The sequence below is a fragment of the Globicephala melas genome, chromosome X (genome assembly GCF_963455315.2).
Source record: "Globicephala melas chromosome X, mGloMel1.2, whole genome shotgun sequence".
Classification (NCBI taxonomy): domain Eukaryota; kingdom Metazoa; phylum Chordata; class Mammalia; order Artiodactyla; family Delphinidae; genus Globicephala; species Globicephala melas.
Genome location: NC_083335.1, coordinates 80,343,442 through 80,366,301, shown reverse-complemented (window position 1 = coordinate 80,366,301; position 22,860 = coordinate 80,343,442). Strand labels below are relative to the sequence as shown.

The 22,860-nt window shown below is 39.8% G+C and overlaps 1 protein-coding gene across 1 annotated transcript; it reads right to left on the bottom strand.

Annotated features, from left to right (window-relative positions):
• Window positions 1-11,862: 11,862 nt before the first annotated feature.
• Window positions 11,863-21,624, bottom strand: VCF2 (VCP nuclear cofactor family member 2). Its single transcript, XM_060292044.1, has 3 exons — window positions 21,584-21,624; window positions 19,773-19,872; window positions 11,863-12,090 (listed from the first exon to the last, which is right to left on the bottom strand). Exons 1-3 carry the CDS (start codon window positions 21,622-21,624, stop codon window positions 11,863-11,865), a joined length of 369 nt encoding a protein of 122 aa, XP_060148027.1.
• Window positions 21,625-22,860: the final 1,236 nt, after the last annotated feature.

The window sequence follows — 22,860 nt, the reverse complement described above, 5'->3', positions numbered from 1 at the left end:
ACCCCCTAGAGTAACGGAAATAAAAACAAAAATAAACAAATGGGACCTAATGAAACTTCAAAGCTTTTGCACAGCAAAGGAAACCATAAACAAGACCAAAAGACAAACCTCAGAATGGGAGAAAATATTTGCAAATGAAGCAACCGACAAAGGATTAATCTCCAAAATTTACAAGCAGCTCATGCAGCTCAACAACAAAAAAACAAAAAACCCAATCCAAAAATGGGCAGAAGACCTAAATAGACATTTCTCCAAAGAAGATATACAGACTGCCAACAAACACATGAAAGAATGGTCAACATCATTAATCATTAGAGAAATGCAAATCAAAACTACAATGAGATATCATCTCACACCAGTCAGAATGGTCATCATCAAAAAATCTAGAAACAATAAATGCTGGAGAGGGTGTGGAGAAAAGGGAACCCTCTTGCACTGCTGGTGGGAATGTGAATTGGTTCAGCCACTATGGAGAACAGTATGGAGGTTCCTTAAAAAACTACAAATAGAACTACCATATGACACAGCAATCCCACTACTGGGCATATACCCTGAGAAAACCGAAATTCAAAAAGAGTCATGTACCAAAATGTTCATTGCAGCTCTATTTACAATAGCCCGGAGATGGAAACAACCTAAGTGCCCATCATTGGATGAATGGATAAAGAAGATGTGGCGCATATATACAATGGAATATTACTCAGCCATAAAAAGAAATGAAACTGAGTTATTTGTAGTGAGGTGGATGGACCTAGAGTCTGTCATACAGAGTGAAGTAAGTCAGAAAGAGAAAGACAAATACCATATGCTAACACATATATATGGAATCTAAGAAAAAAAAAGTCATGAATAACCTAGGGGTAAGACATGAATAAAGACACAGACCTACTAGAGAGTGGACTTGAGGGTATGGGGAGGGGGAAGGGTAAGCTGTGACAAAGTGAGAGAGAAGCATGGACATATATACATTACCAAACATAAAATAGATAGCTAGTGGGAAGCAGCCGCATAGCACAGGGAGATCAACTCAGTGCTTTATGACCACCTAGTGGGGTGGGATAGGGTGGGTGGGAGGGAGGGAGGGAGATGCAAGAGGGAAGAGATATGGGAACATATGTATATGCAGAACTGATTCACTTTGTTATAAAGCAGAAATTAACACACCATTGTAAAGCAATTATACTCCAATAAAGATGTAAACAAACAAACAACAAAGTCCTACGGTACAGCACAGGGAACTATATTCAGTATCCTGTGATAAACATAATGGAAAAGAATATGAAAAAATATATGTATGCATAACTTAATCACTTTGCTGTACAGTAGAAATTAACACAACATTGTAAATCAACTATACTTCAATAAAATAAATTAAAAAAATGAAATAAAAAGATTGCTCAACCCAGCAAGGATCTCATTCATATTCACTGGACAAATTAAAATATTTAGAGAGAAGCAAAAGCTAAGAAAAATCAGCACCACTAAAGCGACTTCACAACAAATTCTAAAGGAACTTCTCTATGCAGGAAACACAAGAGAAGGAAAAGAGCTACAATAACAAACCCAAAACAATTAAGAAAATGGTATTAAGAACATACAAATTGATCACTATCTTAAATGTAAATGGATTAAATGCTCCAACCAAAAGACACAGACTGGCTGAACGAATAAAAAAACAGGACCCATATATATGCTGTCTACAAGAGACCCACTTCAGACCTAGGAACACATACAGACTGAAAGTGAGAGGATGGAAAAAAATATTCCATGCAGATGGAAATCAAAAGAAGGGTGGAGTATCAATTCTCATAACAGACAAAAGAGACTTTAAAATAAAGACTATTACAAGAGACAAAAAGGACACTACAAAATGATCAAGGGATCGATCCAAGAAGAAGATATAACAATTGTAAATATTTATGCACCCAACATAGGAGCACCTCAATACATAAGGCAAATGCTAAGAGCCATCAAAGGGGAAACTGACAGTAACACAATCATAATAGTGGACTTTAACACCCCACTTTCACCAATGGACAGATCATCTAAAATGAAAATAAATAAGGAAACACAAGCTTTAAATGATACATTAAAAAAGATGGACTTAATTGATATTTACAGGACATTCCATCCAAAAACAACAGAATACAATTTGTTCTCAAGTGCTCATGGAATATTTTCAAGGATAGATCATATATTGGGTCACAAAGCAAGCCTTGGTAAATTTAAGAATATTTAAATCATATGAAGTATCTTTTCCGACAACAACGCTATGAGAATAGATATCAATTACAGGAAAAGATCTGTAAAAAATACAAACAGATGGAGGCTAAACAATACACTGCTAAATAACCAATGGATCATTGAAGAAATCAAAGTGGAAATCAAAAATTACCGAGAAACAAATGACAAAGAAAATGCGACGACCCAAAACCTGTGGGATGCAGCAAAAGCAGTTCTAAGAGGGAAGCTTACAGCAATACAATTCTACCTCAAGAAACAAGAAACATCTCAAATAAACAACCTAACCATACACCTAAAGCAATTACAGAAAGAGGGACAAAGAAACCCCAAAGTTAGCAGGAGGAAACAACTCATAAAGATCAGATCAGAAATAAATGAAAAAGAAATGAAGGATATAGTAGCAAAGATCTATAAAACTAAAAGCTGGTTCTTTGAGAAAATAAACAAAATTGATAAACTATTAGCCAGACTCATCAAGAAAAAAAGGGAGAAGACTGAAATCAGCAAAATTAAAAATGAAAAAGGAGAAGTAACAACTGACACTGCAGAAATACAAAGGATCATCAGAGATTACTACAAGCAACTCTATGCCAATAAAATGGACAACCTGGAAGAAATGGACAAATTCTTAGAAATGCACAACATTTCGAGACTGAACGAGGAAGAAATAGAAAATATGAACAGACCAATCACAAGCACTGAAATTGAAACAGTGATTAAAAATCTTCCAACAAACAAAAGCCCAGGACCAGATGGCTTCACAGATGAATTCTATCAAACATTTAGAGAAGAGCTAACATGTATCCTTCTCAAACTCTTCCAAAATATAGCAGAGGGAGGAACACTCCCGATCTCATTCGATGAGGCCACCATCACCCTGATACCAAAAGCAGACAAAGATGTCACCACGAAAGAAAACTACAGGCCAATATCACTGCTGAACATAGATGCAATAATCCTCAACAAAATGCTAGCAAACAGAATCCAACAGCACATTAAAAGGAACATACACCATGATCAAGTGGGGTTCATCACAGGAATGCAAGGATTGTCCAATATATGCAAATCAATCAATGTGATACAGCATATTAACAAATTGAAAGAGAAAAACCATATGATAATCTCAATAGATGCAGAAAAAGTTTCAACAAAAATTCAACACCCATTTATCCTAAAAACCCTTGAGAGAGTAAGCATAGAGGGAACTTATCTCAACATAATAAAGGCCATATATGACAAACCCACAGCCAGTATCATTCTCAACAGTGAAAAATTGAAACAATTTCCTCTAAGATCAGCAACAAGATAAGGTTTTCCACACTCACCACTATTATTAAACATAGTTTTGGAAGTTTTAGCCTCAGCAATCAGAGAAGAAAAAGAAATAAAAGGAAACCAAATCAGAAAAGAAGATGTAACGCTCTCACTGTTTGCAGATGACATGATACTATACATAGAGAATTCTAAAGACTCTACAGAAAACGAATAGAGCTAATCAATGAATTTGGTAAAGTAGCAGGATACAAAATTAATGCACAGAAATCTCTTGCACTCCTATACAATAATGATGAAAAATCTGAAAGAGAAATTAAGGAAACACTCACATTTACCACTGCGACAAAAAAAATAAAATACTTAGGAATAAACTTACCTAATGAGACAAAAGACCTGTATGCAGAAAACTGTTAGACACTGATGAAAGGAATTAAAGATGGTACAAACATCTCCAATTAAAGATGGAGAGATATACCATATTCTTGGATTGGAAAACTCAACAATATGAAAATGACTATACTACCTAAAGCAATCTAGAGATTCAGTGCAATCCCTATCAAATTACCAATGGCATTTTTAACAGAACTGGAACAAAAAATTTCACAATTTGTATGGAAACCCTATAGACCCTGAATAGCCAAAGCAATCTTGAGAAAGAAAAAGAGAGCTGCAGGAATCAGGCTCCTGGACTTCAGACAATACTACAAAGCTACAGTAATCAAGACAGTATGGTACTGGCACAAAAACAGAAATATAGATCAATGGAATAGGACGGAAAGCTAGAGATAAACCCACACACATATTGTCACCTTATTTTTGATAAAGGAGGGAAGACTATACAATGGAGAAAAGACAGCCTCTTCAATAAGTGGTGCTGGGGAAACTGGACAGCTACATGTAAAAGAAAGAAATTAGAACACTCCCTAACACCATACACAAAAATAAGCTCAAAATGGATTAAAGACCTAAATGTAAGGCCAGACAGTATAGAAATGTTTTTTGAGAAAAACATAGGCAGAACACTCTAAGACATAAATCACAGCAAGATCCTTTTTGACCCACCCCCTTGAGAAATGGAAATAAAAACAAAAATAAACAAATGGGACCTAATGAAACTTCAAAGCTTTTGCACAGCAAAGGAAACCATAAACAAGACCAAAAGACAACCCTCAGAATGGGAGAAAATATTTGCAAATGAAGCAACCGACAAAGGATTAATCTCCAAAATTTATAAGCAGCTCAATAACAAAAAAACAAACAACCCAATCCAAAAATGGGCAGAAGACCTAAATAGACATTTCTCCAAAGAAGATATACAGACTGCCAACAAACACATGAAAGAATGGTCAACATCATTAATCATTAGAGAAATGCAAATCAAAACTACAATGAGATATCATCTCACACCGGTCAGAATGGCCATCATCAAAAAATCTAGAAACCATAGATGCTGGAGAGGGTGTGGAGAAAAGGGAACACTCTTGCACTGCTGGTGGGAATGTGAATTGGTACATCCACTATGGAGAACAGTATGGAGGTTCCTTAAAAAACTACAAATAGGGCTTCCCTGGTGGCGCAGTGGTTGAGAGTCTGCCTGCCGATGCAGGGGACACGGGTTCATGCCCCGGTCTGGGAAGATCCCACATGCCGCGGAGCTGCTGGGCCCGTGAGCCATGGCCGCTAGCCTGCGCGTCCAGAGCCTGTGCTCCGAAACGGGAGAGGCCACAATGGTGAGAGGCCCGCGTACCGCAAAAAAAAAAAAAAAAACTACAAATAGAACTACCATATGACCCAGCAATCCCGCTACTGGGCATATACCCTGAGAAAACCATAATTCAAAAAGAGTCATGTACCAAAATGTTCATAGCAGCTCTATTTACAATAGCCTGGAGATGGAAACAACCTAAGTGTCCATCATCGGATGAATGGATAAAGAAGATGTGGCACATATATATAATGGAATATTACTCAGCCATAAAAAGAAAGGAAGTTGAGCTATTTTTAATGAGGTGGATGGACCTGGAGTGTATCATACAGAGTGAAGTAAGTCAGAAAGAGAGAGACAGGTACCATATGCTAACACATACATATGGAATTTAAGAAAAAAATATGTCATGAAGAACCTAGGGGTAAGACAGGAATAGAGACACAGATCTACTAGAGAATGGACTTGAGGATATGGGGAGGGGGAAGGGTAAACTGTGACGAATTGAGAGAGTGGCATGGACATATATACACTACCAAGTGTAAGATAGATAGCTAGTGGGAGGCAGCCGCATAGCACAGGGAGATCAGCTCAGTGCTTTGTGACCACCTGGAGGGGTGGGATAGGGAGGGTGCGAGGGAGGGAGACGCAAGCGGGAGGAGATATGGGAACATATGTATATGTATAACTGATTCCCTTTGTTATAAAGCAGAAACTAACACACCATTGTTAAACAATTATACTCCAATAAAGATGTAAAAAAAATAAATAAACAAATGGGACCTAATGTAACTTAAAAGCTTTTGAAGAGCAACGGAAGCCATAAACAAGACAAAAGACAACCCTCAGAATGGGAGGAAATATTTGCAAATGAAGCAACTGACAAAGGATCCATCTCCAAAATTTACGTGCAGCTCATGCAGCTCAGTACCAAAAAAACAAACAACTGAATCCAAAAATGGGAACAAGACCTATATAGACATTTCTCCAAAGAAGATATATAGATTGCCAACAAACACATGAAAGAATCGTCAACATCACTAATCATTAGATAAATGTAAATCAAAACTAGAGAGCGTGGCTTCCCTGGTGGCGCAGTGGTTGAGAGTCTGCCTGCCGATGCAGGAGACACGGGTTCGTGCCCTGGTCCCGGAAGATCCCACATGCCGCGGAGCAGCTGGGCCTGTGAGCCGTGGCCACTGAGCCTGCGCTTCCGGAGCCTGTGCTCCGCAATGGGAGAGGCCACAACAGTGAGAGGCCCGCGTAACGCAAAAAAAAAAAAAAAAAAAAAAAAAAAAAAAAAACTAGAGTGCGGTATCACCTCACAGCAGTCAGAATGGCCATCATCAAAAGTCTACAAACAATAAATGCTGGAGAGGGTGTGGATAAAAGGGAACACTCTTGCACTGTTGGTGTGAACGTAAATTGATACAGCCACTATGGAGAACGGTATGGAGGTTCCTTGAAAAACTAAAACCCTCATACGACCCAGGAATCCCACTCCTTGTCATATACCCTGAGAAACCATAATTCAAAAAAAGTCATGTACCACAATGTTCATTGCAGCTCTATTTACAATATCCAGGACATGAAAGCAACCTAAGTGTCCATTGACAGATGAATGGATAAAGAAGATGTGTCACATATATATAGTGGAATATTTCTCAGCCATAAAAAGAAACGAAATTGAGTTATTTGTAGTGAGGTGGATGGACCTAATGTCTGTCATACCAAGTGAAGTAAGTCAGAAAGAGTAAAACAAATATCGTATATTAACGCATATGTGTGGAATCTAAAAAAACAAAACATGGTTCTGATGATCCTAGGGGCAGGACAGGAATAAAGATGCAGAGGTAGAGAATGGAGTTGAGGACACAGGGAGGGGGAAGGGTAAGCTGTGACGAAGTGAGAGAGTGGCATGGGCATACATACCCTACCAAATGTAAAAAAGATAGCTAGTGGGAAGCAGCTGCATAGCACAGGGAGATCAGCTCGGTGCTTTGTGACCACCTAGAGGGGTGGGATAGGGAGTTTGGGCGGGAGATGCAAGAGGGAGGGCATATGGGGATATATGTATACGTATAGCTGATTCACTTTGTTATACAGGAGAAACTAACACAACATTGTGAAGCAATTATACTCCAAAAAAGATGTTAAAAAAAAAGAAGAAAGTGGAGAAAAATGATGCCAGATAGAAAGGAGTAAGAGTTTAGGAAATCAAATTATTCAACATGTAGGCTCAGATGAATAGCTTATAGTAATCTTTGCTCCTGTCTAATGTGTGGCTAAGTAAATAGCAAACTCTTCCTTGTAGGAAATTACTTAATGATTATTTTATTCCATAGCAATAGCCATGTGGTGTTTAGGATGAACAAGGGTTCTGTGTTAATTAGGGAATAACACAGTTAATTGTCACTTGTCTAACGTGAAAACCACAAGGTAAAACCCAATGCCACCTGCTGGGGACCAAGGAGAGACTGAGGAGAAGCTTCACTTATCCAAGGTCTTGGCTTCTATTAATGGAAGAGGTTCACACTTTATTATCATCCAAGGGAGACTGAGTTGATACATCAATACCCAGGCATATAAGCCTTGTAAACTTAAACTCATCTGGATTTACCAAATGTCACTTATAGGGACAAGTTGCCAACTCAACAGTTTTTTGTTTTTTCAGCTGTCCTGATGCATACATTCCTTCCTGTTTGGCCTATGCCAGGAAATCAATCAGGTTCGAGGCCATGAATTGACAAAGGTGAGATTGCAGGAGGTGCTGAAAGGCTACATGTTCCATATATTAGCTGCCTATGAAAAACTTTCAGAAGAAAAACAGACTAAGGTTGGTGTTGAAACTTTTTCCATCAACACACATGCACACACACACCACCACCACCACATCACATACCACACAACAACACAACTGACTTTTTTCTGGGTTTCAGTGGTCCACTTCAAGAGTTCAAAGTGTTTGAGACAACTTAGCCCATATGTCAGAAGTCAGGCCCTGTAAAAATACCCAATTAGTAGTCATCTCTGACTCATGCTCTAATGGTCAACCTGGTCCTCACTACAAAAGCAGCTCAATAATAGAAGAAAGGTGGCCTGTGTGAAAGTGGGAAAGTTTTGGTTCTCAACCGTGGCACAGTTGTTTGCCCACTATGTGCCTTTCAGCAAATCATTAGCCCCTCTCAGTTTCTTCAGGACCAGAAGTGGTCATGAGGATAACTTGCTGCCAGCCTCCCTCTCTCTGCCTGTGAAATGGAGAACCCACACCACGCCTACCTCAAGGGTTATTGTGAGGAAACCACATAGTGTGTGGCACATAATGGGTTCTTATTTAAGGGCAGTTCCTCTCTCCCCAACCTCCATTCCCACCTCACCTTCTATGAAGCATTCTATTCTCACTTTCTATTCCCATTTCTGTAGTGACATTTCTAAGACAAGGTCCAGTCTCACCTCTTGAGTTAACCTGGCTCCCCTTCTTCAATCTACTAATTTTGGATAAAATCCAGAGAAGTCTCTTCTTTTTTCTGCTATTCTTTGAAAATTCTTCTCCTGCAGAGCAGAGATACCTAGTTTTGAAGGGCTGGGTTCCGTCCCTGCTATTAAGTATTGAGTTTTATTCTAAGACCAAGGGACAAAAAACTGACCTTTTGTTAAGTAGTTAAACTAGCCATATTATTCTACAAAGCCATTGCTTCTGAAACATTAACCTCTAAGTTGTCCAGAGTAGGAAGATGTTTATTATACCCTTTATAACAAGACACCCCTCATAATTAGTGGGGACAGAGAATTAAGTTCAGAAAGAAGGTGCATTTCCAATTATGCAGAATAAGGCTCTGCAACTACTTAATAAACTGCACTACCTCAATGTTGCTCTGACAATCTAGGGCAAAGAAAGTCAGTGAGGCACACAGGACTCCGACTGTCATAGCCTCATGTTCTACACTGTTATCCTAATGCAAGGAGTCCTCTGGTCCAGTAAGCCTTGAAACAGTGAGCCCTGTTAATTGGACAATAACATGATGAGCATTTTAGTTTGCTCTGTTTCTTCTCTCTCGTGTTCTCTTTGGATTGGTGACTGGCTCAACAAACCAGTTCACCTCCTGGAGTGGTGTATTTTACTCCCCAAAGCTGCATAACGTACTACCATTGACGTGAATTCAGTTCATGTAAATGAATTAAAGGATGCATTGGCTGGGCCCTGAAATTTCCTGTCCATGTTATTGATATTCCTTCACTCTATCATGGAGTTTTCATTTCTTCTATTGAGCATAACAAGCACTGCAAAGGCTGGGTCAAACAGAAGTGCCCCCCCAAAGCCCAAGTCCATGCAAACAGCGAGAGGTTCATCCCTGTTCCTCTTCCCCATCTTTCACCAAACGACTCAGTTGGCTCTCCTTTTAAATAGTTGATTGGGCACTGAATGACAAAATGTATTAATATTGGTTTTAAAGGCAGAGCAATATATAAATACAAGATCTTACTAGCTTGAGCTAACCAGTGTTTTAAAAGATGCTCATTCTCTGACACTATCAAGTAGCCTCATAACAGAAATATATTGTAGGTTGCCAAGGTTTAGACAATCTGCAGAAGACAGGGTAGAGATTACATATGGCATTTACTGGGATAAGAGATTTACACTGGCGGCCTTGGACTATGATTTTACTTACATTGAAAAAAATAATGTTTTGTCACGGTGGGAGCTTCATCTCTCATATCATTAAATGGGTGGAGAATGAAAGGAAATTTGCTTTCTCAGGTTTTTCAATGGCACTGCGTTTTTAATATATGCTTTGTTTCCATTCAATGCCACGTATTGAAGCCTGCAGAATTCTTCCTGGGTAATTCTGAATCATGTGTGCACCTGTGGTTTGGGAGTTCAAACAGGTTGTCTTCTTTAATATTTGGTTGTTTGCTTTATGATACAGAGAAAATGATAGCCAAAAAGTAAAAATTCTTCTTGTCAGACACCTGGTTTTACAACTTTGGGGACAGTAGTCATAGAAAAAAATATTCTTACACAAACTGTGCAATTGAGAAAAAAATTGACCCAAATTGACCCATGCCTACTCCATAAGTTTGAGGCCAACGGTGCTGTAACCTTTCCCCATAATACTAAAATTCCACTACCAGTATCTGACCTTAAAATCCAATCCATACTAAAGGAAACAACCATGTAAATGAGGGGCATGCACACACACTTGTGTGTGTGTGTGTGTGTGTGTGTGTGAGATTTTTCTCCTCTTCCTAGGACAGTTTTCCTTTTCAAATATTAGTTCTGTGACTTCATAAAGATCTTATTCTTCTTTTAGTCAATCTGTTATTTTATGCCTTTTCCAAATCTTGACAAATGGCAAAGACCTAGAGCTACCTTTAATTCTCATATCTACTTGTTTCTGCTGTGTGGACTGTCAAATATATTGAGTAGGGAATGATGTGAACATGCAAGAGATTCTTATTAGACACCAGGGCCCTTTCCTTTAAATCTAGTGGCATGTTGTACCTCTGGCACTCGGCAGGGCAGACAGATAACTGGATACATTCTGGCTCCTTGTTAACACAGCTCATCACTGAAGAAGCAGGCATGTCTATGAAATCACTCTTCAAATCTGATTAGCCCTTTAGTATAACTGAAGAACATGGGAGCATATCCATCTCTCTCTAAATAGACACAACTACTGCCTATTTCTTCTAATGGTGCCTCAGCCATTGTTTGTAAGCCACACCAAACTTTGCAGTTTCAATGACAGAAACTGGCCCCCTAGTCTCTGTGAAGGGGTCCCTGAAACATAAAGTGGAGAGTTGTCAAACCAGTTTAACAACTCTTGTTACTTTAGACATTGGGCCAGGTAGCTTATCCTTTCTCAGCATTAACTCTAGACATAATAGGTAGAATTGTAAGTGAGATCACATAAACTACTAATAATTAAACAGGTTTATGTGCAAGACAGAAAGTTTTTATGTACTTATTGACTGACAGAATTGTGCAATGTTTAATACTAAGTCTGAAATGCACACTCCGGAGGATTAATGGTACAGAAGTTATCTGAGTATACAAGAGTCTTAGAAACATTCTTTCTAGAAATACAGAGTGGAGACAGTTACTAGAGAGATTTCACTTATATAGTCTAAATTGGGTCTAATTGGGCCCCTCACAAGTTGAGAGTAATTTCAATAAGACATCTGCCTTCTGAGAGGCAGTATGGCAGTCCAATTCAGTGCAAGACTGAATCAAGCTATCTATACTTTGGAATAAAGTAACACCTTTTTTCATGAAAATGTCATGTTCTTCACTAGCCTATTAATTTTTTTAAACTGAAGATCTTTCATTTTCAAAGGATGTTTTGACTAGAGTTTCTAACCGACAGATTTGGAAACCAATCTGAATTGGACATTCTATGGATTCAACCTGAAGGTGAGTTTGCCTCATAGATTTGACACCCAACCTGAAAAAAATTCTATAAAAATTGTTTCAAAGCCCCCTTTGAAATAGCAAATGTGCAGCAAAACTCCAAGTCAAACAATTGTCCCTCAGCCTGTTGTTTAAAATATAGACTGAAAAGCCAACAGACCCTTTTGTGTGTGTGCAATTGCTTTCATAAACAAATTTTAGGCTGGAATAAGGAGCTCCTAGTTCATCATGCTGGAGATTGTCCTTGCTGCTGTAGGCTGTTGAAGTGTTCCTCCCTTAAGATCTGGTTGATGTGGGAGTAAGAACCTTGGCATAGTACATACTCCTCATATGAGGATTGAGGTGTACTCATGTTGGGTTCAGCAACGATCTGGTTTAAGCTGCTTTCTGGTCCAATTACTCTCTCTGGGGTATTAACACTGCTGCTGCTCCTGTCTTTATCACTGCTTGAAGACTGGAGGATAAAAAACAGAAACAGGATGAGTATTACGCTATTACTATTTTTCGTATTCATCTTGGAGAATAGCAGCATCAACCACTACACTAAGCCTTAATGGTTTAGAAACTAGAGCCACTTAAAATATTTCAATCTATGCTCACAACACAGCAACCCGTAAATTAAGTTGGGATTAACATCCACAATTTTATGGATGAGGAAACTGAGATCCATTGACTTGCCCAATGTCACGTAGCTGGGAAGTGGCAGAGTGAGGATTCAAACACAGGCCTTCTAATTTCAAATCCCTTCACTAATCGGTTGTACCTGCTTGCAGCAGGAGCTTATCCTAATAACGTGCATCAGAAAAGTAAGTTCTCACCCTCCAAGAGAAAGCATCGATCAATGCTACAGAATGTAGTAAAAGTACACCCATAAAGAATAAGATGGATTTTGGGAGCGCACTAAAATAAAACAAATAACTTGTTACATACATACATTTATGCATACATACATACATGCACACGTATATACAAACCAGTGATGATTTCGTACCTATCCCCTGATAGTGGGCATACGTGGTCCTCCTATATCAATGCAAGGCTACACTCAGATCCTGAAAGGCACTTGATATACATTTTACGAAAGTTATATGTTAATTATTGGCATTTTTAAGACTAGTATTTATTGCTGTTCAACAAATATGGATGTGATATGGGGTGTATGTGTGGGTGTTTGCACCTAATATTCTGTTTTTAATTGAACTCTAACATGACTCAGGGTCATTGTCATAATGGAGAAACTACTAAGGATTCCTGAAAACAGTCATTGTCAAGAATTTCCTCCCTTACAGTGTTAGGGTTCTCAAGGGAGAAAGTAATGACAAGGATCCATATCTGAACTACAATATTTAACAATTTTGATATTGCATTTTGGGGGGACATGCTATTATTTTTATTTCATTTACATTTAAACTTCACCAAACACTGAGCTCAAGTATATGCTGGTCCTTTGTTCAGAGTTTTTAAATGGACAGACAACTTTACGGGTGCAATGTATTTAACACTGCACAATATATTCAACAATTAGAGAATCTAGGGGGTGGTATAACTATATACCTTTATACATTTAGTAGCACAAGTAGAGGGACAAGCCCTGCAACTGGAGGAGAAACCCATTCAGGACTGAACAGAGAGGTCCTTGGTTGCTGAGAGAATCTCCCGTTGACTTCAGCTTGAGACAAACCAAGGAGTCTGTCAGGACACAAAAACCACTGAATTCAGGACAAACAGGAGCAACAGGATAGGTACTGAGGGATTGGCTCTTGTCAATTAAGATTGTGGAGGCCAGTCTGAAGCGAGTAGGGCTGGCTGGAGGCAGGAAATGTGGCAACTCAAGTCCAGGATCTGTAGATTAGAACAGCAGTCTAGAGACAGAATGGTTAGTGCTTTCTTCATAAATTCCCAGTTTTCTAAACAAGTTCCTAGGATGCTTTCCTCAAACAGCGGGTATTGCATTTCTTATAATGCAATCTTTACCAAAGGTAACATTAATAAGACTTAAACCAAGAATGGTCATGGCTCATCGGTCATTTGGAGCTTCTCGACATAGACCGCACACCAAACTGCCCACAGGTCCTCATAGACAGCTTATGTCCATCTTTATGCAACTAGAGACATACATTAAAAGAACTGTCCAGGAAAGAATTAGAATGACCCAATGGAAATGAAGGTTGTCACCAACAGCAATCAAACTGACTTCAGGACTTAATGTCAAGGCCAATTTAAAAAATATCCAAAAAGATGATTTTCCTAGCTCAAGGGTAAAAATCTGAAATCTCCAGTGGCATAAAATAGTGAAGTTATGAATATTTAAAAAATAAGTAGGTATTACGTTGGATAAGAAACCCACCACACACACTTTAGTTTCTCTTAGTTGGCTTTCCTGATCATTTTTCATTACAGGTACTGTCTGAAAAACAAGGTAAGAACTATAATTAGTTTCTGGTGAATCAAATTTCATCTCAAATGACAACATATCCATTTTATACTATAGTGTAACACTAGGTGATGCTAGACTATTAAATGGTACATTAAAATTAACAAGCTAGAAAAGATGTCTGTAGAATAATTGTTAAGAAAAAATTGATCTGCCTCCAATTTCTAGTTCATTTAAAGTGTTTTCAAACCCAGTTGTGTAGAGACATAAGTACAAATGTTCATTGTGACACTGCTTATAATATCAGCATTGTTGTTAATAGCTGAAAATCAGAAACAATTAAATGTCCAAAAGCAGGAAAGTGATTAAGTTATAGTGCATCCATTCATACAATGTGATTTTGTCAGCCATTAACAATGATGATATAGTTGTATTTATACTGATATAGAAGGATGTCCCTGACATCATGTTTGTTTATTTATTTAAAATTTGAGACTTTGGATCCTTTTTTATTTTTTATTTATTTTTTATATTTTCACTTTCTAAAGCATTCACAAGAAATGTATTTATTTTGTGGAAAACAACTATTTTATTTCCAAGTAAGTAACCTAGAGAACGCTACTACAAGACCAAGGCACATCTCCTGCTTTTGCATTCAGTTACTTCTGACTTCAAAACAAAGACTTAAGAACTACCATATGACCCAGCAATCCCACTACTGGGCATATACCCTGAGAAAACCGAAATTCAAAAAGAGTCATGTACCAAAATGTTCATTGCAGCTCTATTTACAATAGCCCGGAGATGGAAACAACCTAAGTGCCCATCATCGGATGAATGGATAAAGAAGATGTGGCACATATATACAATGGAATATTACTCAGCCATAAAAAGAAACGAAACTGAGCTATTTGTAATGAGGTGGATAGACCTAGAGTCTGTCATACAGAGTGAAGTAAGTCAGAAAGAAAAAGACAAATACCGTATGCTAACACATATATATGGAATTTAAGAAAAAAAAATGTCATGAAGAACCTAGGGGTAAGGCAGGAATAAAGACGCAGACCTCCTAGAGAACGGACTTGAGGTTATGGGGAGGGGGAAGGGTGAGCTGTGACAGGGCGAGAGAGAGTCATGGACATATACACACTAACAAACTTAGTAAGGTAGATAGCTAGTTGGAAGCAGCCGCATGGCACAGGGAGATTGGCTTGGTGCTTTGTGACAGCCTGGAGGGGTGGGATATGGAGGGTGGGAGGGAGGGAGACGCAAGAGGGAAGAGATATGGGAACATATGTATATGCATAACTGATTCACTTTGTTATAAAGCAGAAACTAACACACCATTGTAAAGCAATTGTACCCCAATAAAGATGTTAAAAAAAAAAACTACAAAAAAATAACCCAAAAAAAACCAAAAAAAAAACAAAGACTTAAAATGGACTGTGGGGCTTCCCTGGTGGCACAGTGGTTGAGAGTCCGCCTGCCGATGCAGGGGACAAGGGTTCGTGCCCCGGTCTGGGAAGATCCCACGTGCCGCGGAGCGGCTGGGCCCGTGAGCCATGGCCGCTGAGCCTGCGCGTCCGGAGCCTGTGCTCCGCAATGGGAGAGGCCACAGCGGTGAGAGGCCCGCGTACCACAAAAAAAAAAAAAAAAAAAGGACTGATGCTGTAAATGAGATTGTCTTTAAACTACTAAAGAACATCTAAAACGTCGTATCCACTAGCATTTTCTAGGCCAGTAGTGCTGATTAGCTAATAAACATAGCCTACGTTATACAACCCTGGGCCTTGTCTCATTTCACCCTTTTGAACATACTTCATACGAGATATCCCACTTAATGAGTCCTATTATTGTCAGAGTTCTTGGGATGAAAAGGTTTCTCCTTGATACCGTATGGTTTTGACACTTGAAACTGCTATCTTACTACAGAAGCTTTTTCCTTACTGCAATTGATTTTAGAAAGAGAGCAAATTCTTTCATCAGAAGAGAAATGAGATTTTAAACGCTTCAGGATTGAGAAAGACCCATAAAATATAAATGCTTTTCACCATCCTCCTGATACCTCAAAGAAACGTCTCATCAGAATGTATTTTCCAGTTACAAAGCTCATTCTTTTTCCTCTGACCATTCGATATAAGCTTAGTGCTGATACCTGTGGAAGACAAATGAGAACAGGCCCATGCTCTGCAAAATTGAAACCCTTGTAAGTTCAAGTACACGGCAAAATAAAATTACATTTATAAAAGACTCTGACCAAGGGTCTCTCACTAAATGACATTTACAAAAGCACTACACAAAAGTCCTAGGGTCTAGGTCTGTGTGAAAAGGCAGGGTTTTAGATTAGTTTGGGCCATAATGAAATCTGCCTGCTTACACTGTAACCAAAGAAGTTTCAGTTGAGTCCAGCAGAGATCTTCCATAGCACATTCTATTTGGAGATAGGCATCAGGACCACCTGTGGGGTTTTTGTTAGTTTGATTCACATGCACATGCCAAGTCCCCATCCTGAGAGGTTATCTCAGGTAGGCACAGGTTGTTCTGATACCCAACCACTATCCAAACAATTACTTGTGTGCCTACTATGTACAAGCAGGTACTTTGCCAGGGATACTTAGGGACTCAACCAACAGCTAATTCCTGAGCCCAATCAAGAACCCATCCTCTTTGAGGATGACAGCGTTAAGCTATTGCAGTGACAGGAATGTAGCAATGAATGCGGACCAGGGAAATAGAAGAGGTTCCTTAAAATGAATGGCATCTGAACTGGGCCTTGGAGGATGGGGAGAATATTAATAGGATGGGTGTGACAAAGGGAGAGAACAACAAGAGCACAAGCAGGGTGAAGAGGAGTCTTCGAGGAGACAAAGCTAGTAATACAATGTGGCTGGGGCCTCCTGGAGAGGAGTTTGTGGGAGACAAAATATGCATGAGAAGGTAGAGCTAGGTTATCAAGGGCCTTGAATGTCATGCTGAGAAGTCTGTCGGAATAGGTACTTGAGCCTAAGAGACATGCTCGGATCTACTTTTAGGAAGAGGATTCTAATGGATGAATGGAGTAGGAGGAGAATGAGAGCACAGAGACCATGGAGGAAATTTCTGCAATACATTTAGCAAGCGGCAATGCAGGCCTGAATTAGGATAGTGGAAATGTAAAGGAAGGCATATATGCGATACACATCAGAAGTAGGATAGCAGGAGTCATGGAGGAAATGACAGAGACATTTAAGTTTACCCCAAGCTCCCAGGACAGGTGGGGTCTGAGGAGCCAAGTTTTAGTGAATAGTTGCATGAAGGGGATGAGAAGTAACAGGCAGTGAAAGCAGATTACAGCTGGGAGGTAAAGGGGGAGACACGATCCACTAACTTGAGAGAAGAATACGGTAGACAGAAAATTAGTTAGGAGAGAGAAAGAGCACCTTATCAGGCTAATGAAAGAACCAGTGAATAAATAGAATCTGAAGAGACGAGGAGGAATATTAATTACAGAGCATCTTCAACAAAAAAGAATGGGAATGCATGTGTATATTTACAACAGAGAATTATGTAATTCTCCTTAACTGTAAAAGCAGATTAAGCTGGTATTAAACTTTTTCATTTATGTGAACCTCAACAACAAAAAATTTTTCACCCCTAGTACATATCCCATACCTAGAATCGTAATATTTTTATTCTAAGGCAGCTGCAGAAACTAAATTAAGCAAGTCCATCCAAGCACTTAAAATATGTGCTCCCAAAGTTCCAACACATTTGAAATGAAAGACTCGTTCATATTTGCTAAAACCAATGAAACACTGTAGAATCTTATGAGCCATAGGATATCAAATCAATTTGGCTGCTGAATTACAATTACTTTCCAAATTAGCAAGGCAAAGGTACTTATGTGTTAACTTCTCTGTGTCAATGGGATAAATAATCTACACTTTTCTGTAGCTCAGTTTCCCTCATAAAATGAAGCTGAACTAGACATTGAGTTCTAAGTTGTTTTCTAAGTCAAAAATTATATTTATAATAGAATCTATATAAGTATAAAACAATTTAAACAACTTCACTTTGTTTCAACTCAGTTAATGGCATTTGAACAAAAGATTGATAAGTAACCATCATCTGTAGAAAAACATGAGTGCGTATGTATCTTCAATTCTTTAAAACAACTTAGATTTTAACATCCAGTTGGAATATAAAACTGCTCAGGATTGCTTGGTATACAACATGAGCAAAGTTTCATAAAATACATGCAACAGATTAGGCCATTTTTGGAAAGGGTTGTCCCTGCATTTTTGAATGTATCTTTTAAATGGAGGATAATTTCAGAAGTTAACATTTTGCCATGGGTTATAAAAACATGACTAACAACCATTATTTTGTTCAATGACAGTTTCATCCGAAATAAGGTCTCCCAAAGCAGTTCTGTGTCTTAGAATGTGTATAATTAAAGGCGATGTGAACACCCAAATCTACAGTCAACCTAAGAGAAAACACTTTTCAAAAATTATGCCAAATGTTCTAGTTGTCTTATGAATTGACACTACTTTAAACAACGACCTGACAAAGAGACAGCTCCTACCAGCTTAAAAAAGGGGGTGGAGTAGATTTTATAGAATTCTAATTTTTAAACATAGGTGGGGCTCCTGGTTCTGTTTCTCTCTCATTCGTCTCACTTCTGATGCTCCCTTGGAATTCTAGCATTGGGATATCAAATCTTTTCCAATTCAGGTACAGAAGAGAAAAAGGCAGAGATAAGTTCACGATAAGCCAATTCTGTTCATATCTACACATTTTTTCACTCTCAATTTCTTGCTACTACTTGGCAATCTGAAATATAAAATGAATGGTCTTGGCAAGTAAGATAGACTAATACAAAAAACATTAGTGTCTTTGTGTTTGCGCTTTCTAGAAGGCTTATATTTATGTATGAGGGCACAGATTTACAGGAAAAGTGGTGATGTAATTTGTAAAGATGTAAGGTTGAACAAAAAAGAGCAGTACTCCTGAACATGCAAAGATATTCAACGAAAAAGGCCAGCATCTAAGAGAGCAAGTTACATGAGTTATACCTAGCTACAATTTACCCATCCAAGTAGCTGCCCAGGATCTGGGACTATCACCACCTGCGTAGAGGTTCCAGGAGGAGGACAGGGATCGATAATCATTTCACTTTTTGCTCACAAAAGGGACAAGTGAGCACTACTTAGTCATTAACTAATAGGATTCATACATAAAGACTTAACAAGGTTCCTTTAATCCTCTCCTAGTAAGCTATACCTCAATTAAAACAATACTATGCTAATGCCACAAGTCATTAAAATTCAAGCTCTTCCATTCAAGCGCCATTAAAGCTTTGCAAAATCACCAGACTCCCCCATCCTCAATTTCATTTTCACTTTTCCTAGACAGAAATCAAGAATCCCCTTCTAGCCAATAACACATCATTATACTCCTGAAAATTTATTCTCCATCTAAAAATAAGGGAGGGGGTTAAGATGATTATTCCCTGCTCCTATGACTGGAGAAAAGTCTAAGACCTAGCTTTTCCTGATTACATTTTCACTAAGTCTTTTTCTGTGCTTCCTTACCACCTTCTGTGAGATACTGCATACCATGGCTAAGGGCTCCAGCTCAAAAGCCACTGCAATCAAGTAAGAATACATTTTTGAAGGTTTCTTGGAATGATACATTTCTTTTAATTGCAGGGCACCAATTGGATAATGTAATTTAGGCAGTGGATGAACTAGAGAGAGGCTATCTGACCATATTCCTACCTCTGCATCCTGAGACTCCTGAAAGACAGGGTGTCTCTTACTCCTTTTGGACTGGGGAGAATGGTGATTGTCCTCTTTATTATGATTCCTTCTTCTTTTCCTGAAAATAAACCACAAGAGAGAGGAGAAAATATCACCCAACAATTGATATTTTGGACACTTAATTTGCGAGCCAGTGGCATACGTATATGTGAAATCTTGTCAGAGAAAATACAAGTCATCATCTGCTACTCCAATAATTTAAAGTCGGAAGCACACATCACCCACACGAAGAAGGAAAATATGAAACAGGAACTCTAGGTTGAAAAGTCAAGCTGTAAATTTCATTTCTAAACATTAGCTTCATAATTTTAAATGATTCTTGGGAATAAAGTAAGAACAGGAAGAATTTAATAGCTACATTTTCAAAATCTACCTCAGTAGGCCCATTGTCTTCATTTCCTGAAGTTACAATTCCAGGTTAAGTGATTTTTAACCCCTTCTACATAACACTTAAGACAGGTGTGGCTGCCTGTGTCTATTTACTGTTAATGCTCCTGTGAAAGTGGTATAGAGACAGACAATGGAGAAACTCTCCAAGTGTGCTGTTAGCCAATTATTGTTGCTGTACCAACTACTATTATGACATAATGGTTACTTCACTAGATTGTCATCATGAGATTGTGACTGATTACTAACTTGAAATACGGCTTCTCAAAAATGTTTTTTTTAACATCTTTATTGGAGTATAATTGCTTTACAATGGTGTATTCGTTTCTGCTTTATAACAATGTGAATCAGTTATACATATACATATGTTCCCATATCTCTTCCCTCTTGCGTCTCCCTCCCTCCTACCCTCCCTATCCCACCCCTCTAGGTGGTCACAAAGCACCGAGCTGATCTCCCTGTGCTATGCGGCTGCTTCTCACTAGCTATCTATTTTATGTTTGGTAGTGTATATATGTCCATGCCACTATCTCACTTTGCCACAGCTTACCCTTCCCCCTCTCCATATCCTCACGGTTGGTAAGATTACATCTTCCGCCCCAATTCCCCTCTCAGTAAGTAATCAGATTGCAGCATTTGACAAAACAGTTCTTGAAGACACCCTATAATTGAACAGACATTTTCCCAAGCCATCTACTTAGAGAGTACTTTTAAGTTTACGGTACCCCTAAGGATGGCTGAGTCTACCCATTTTTATAATTTCATTTCTCTTCAATCTTTCTCCCATCTCTGGGAGACTGAGTACTGATCCCATAAACCAGTGATTTCAAACTCTTTGTTAAAGTAAAAGAAACTCCTTTCTTAACAAAATAAACATGCAAACAAACAAACAAAAAAGCAGCAATAAATAAGAGAAAAAAGAGGAGTCACTGCACTGAGAACACAGGCTCTTTAACCACACCCTCCCCTGGATCCCCCTCCCTGTGCTACCCATTAGCTTAGCCTGACTCTTCTTAAAACTGAGGAAACAGCAGGCCCAAAGAAGCAAAGTGACTCAGAGTAAAATAAAAGGCTGGTAGAGATGGAACTGCAAGGGAAGTTCTCTTGAGCCCTGGCCCAAGGTCCTCCACAAAGCCCTACAAGAGGAAAACTTTAGTAAAGAGCTACACGTCCAATCAAACGATGTCTTTATGATAAGGAACTTGTCAGGATAAATTAATTCAGATAATTTGTGTGCAGTGCTGTTAAGAAAACTTTTTTTTGGTAGAAAATATGTGCTATTTTTTCAGATGTATGAGCATGCCAAGGAACCTTCAGAAATGTTACCTGGACTTGGTAAAAGAAAGACCACTGCAATCAGTTCAGACTTCATTCGTACATACTGCTTATTGTCCAGTGACTGTGTTCTTAATTCCAAAAGCATGTCCGTAATTGGGCCCCTACATTCATATTTAGGACCAGAGAACACATAGTACCAGCCGAAGCGGCCCTGGCGATATTGGCCGAAGAAGCAAAGCGGGATGGTGAGGACCAGAGATGGACCGGTACAGGACACCGTTGCCCAGACAAACCTTCCCGGCACTGCAGCCTTCCTTAGTGCCGCCGCTGGAACCATAGCAACAGGGGCAGGAAGTCCTGGTGCCCCGGAAAGTCGCGAGCCTGGGGGACGGGGCTGCGCGCCGGTGGGCGGGTTCTCGGCCTGCGAGTCTGTGCCCAGTAACGTCAGTGCCGGTTTGCCCGCCCGAGTCCGCTAGAAGTTTCCTCCCGGGCCCTGTTTCGAACTCTCGGCTAAGGGACCTGACCGGTGATATCTGGGTCCCGTCGTCCACTGCCCCAGCCCCCCACGTGCGGGACCGGTACCAATCCCCTGGTCATTCTCCTCCCGCCCACCCCCGGCCTGTAAACGCGCTCGTCCCGTGGCACATTCACCGTGCTCCTGTCAGCCCTCACTCTTCTGATCCGTCCCGGCGACCTCAGTGCCCGCGAGGCTCAGCCGGTCACCCCGGAGCCTCTCCGACCTCAGCGATGTTCTTCTTCTCCCCACACGAGCACCCCCCTGCCCACGGTCATGCCCTGGGTATCAGGAAGACAGCGGCCCTCATGGTGTATAGCATTCCTCCCTCTCATCACCCCCAACACGACGTCCTGTCCTCCAGCTCCCTCGCTCTAGTGCCCCTGCATTGATAGCCCCAACCTCCTGGAAACCGCCAGCTCACCGACCACACATCCTTCCACAACATCCGCCAGGCCCCTCCTTACTCCGCGGACCCAGGGCTGGAAACTGTCCCCCACAAACACACCTCCTGTGCTCCTTGCACCCTCCTCCCTACTCGCCCTCTGCCTTGTATCTGAGCACCTCAGCACTGAGGACGAAACTCTGAAACTTTACGGAATTGTTTTATCTTAAATCCATGACCAGGGGAGAATTGCTTTTCATTTTCACTCTCACCTACAATACTACATTACACACTAGCAACCCTCCTCCATTCTAATGACCACCAGTCTCCCCCCGCCCAATAATTCGTGGAAAAGACAGAAGCAGTCCCGTGGGATTTTTCAAGCTTCCCAATCCCAGTCTGCCTATTTCTACCCTGGTACTCTGCTGCCCCTCTGGAGGAAGTGACCAGATCCCATTTGAGGCTAAGCCCTTCACCTGGAT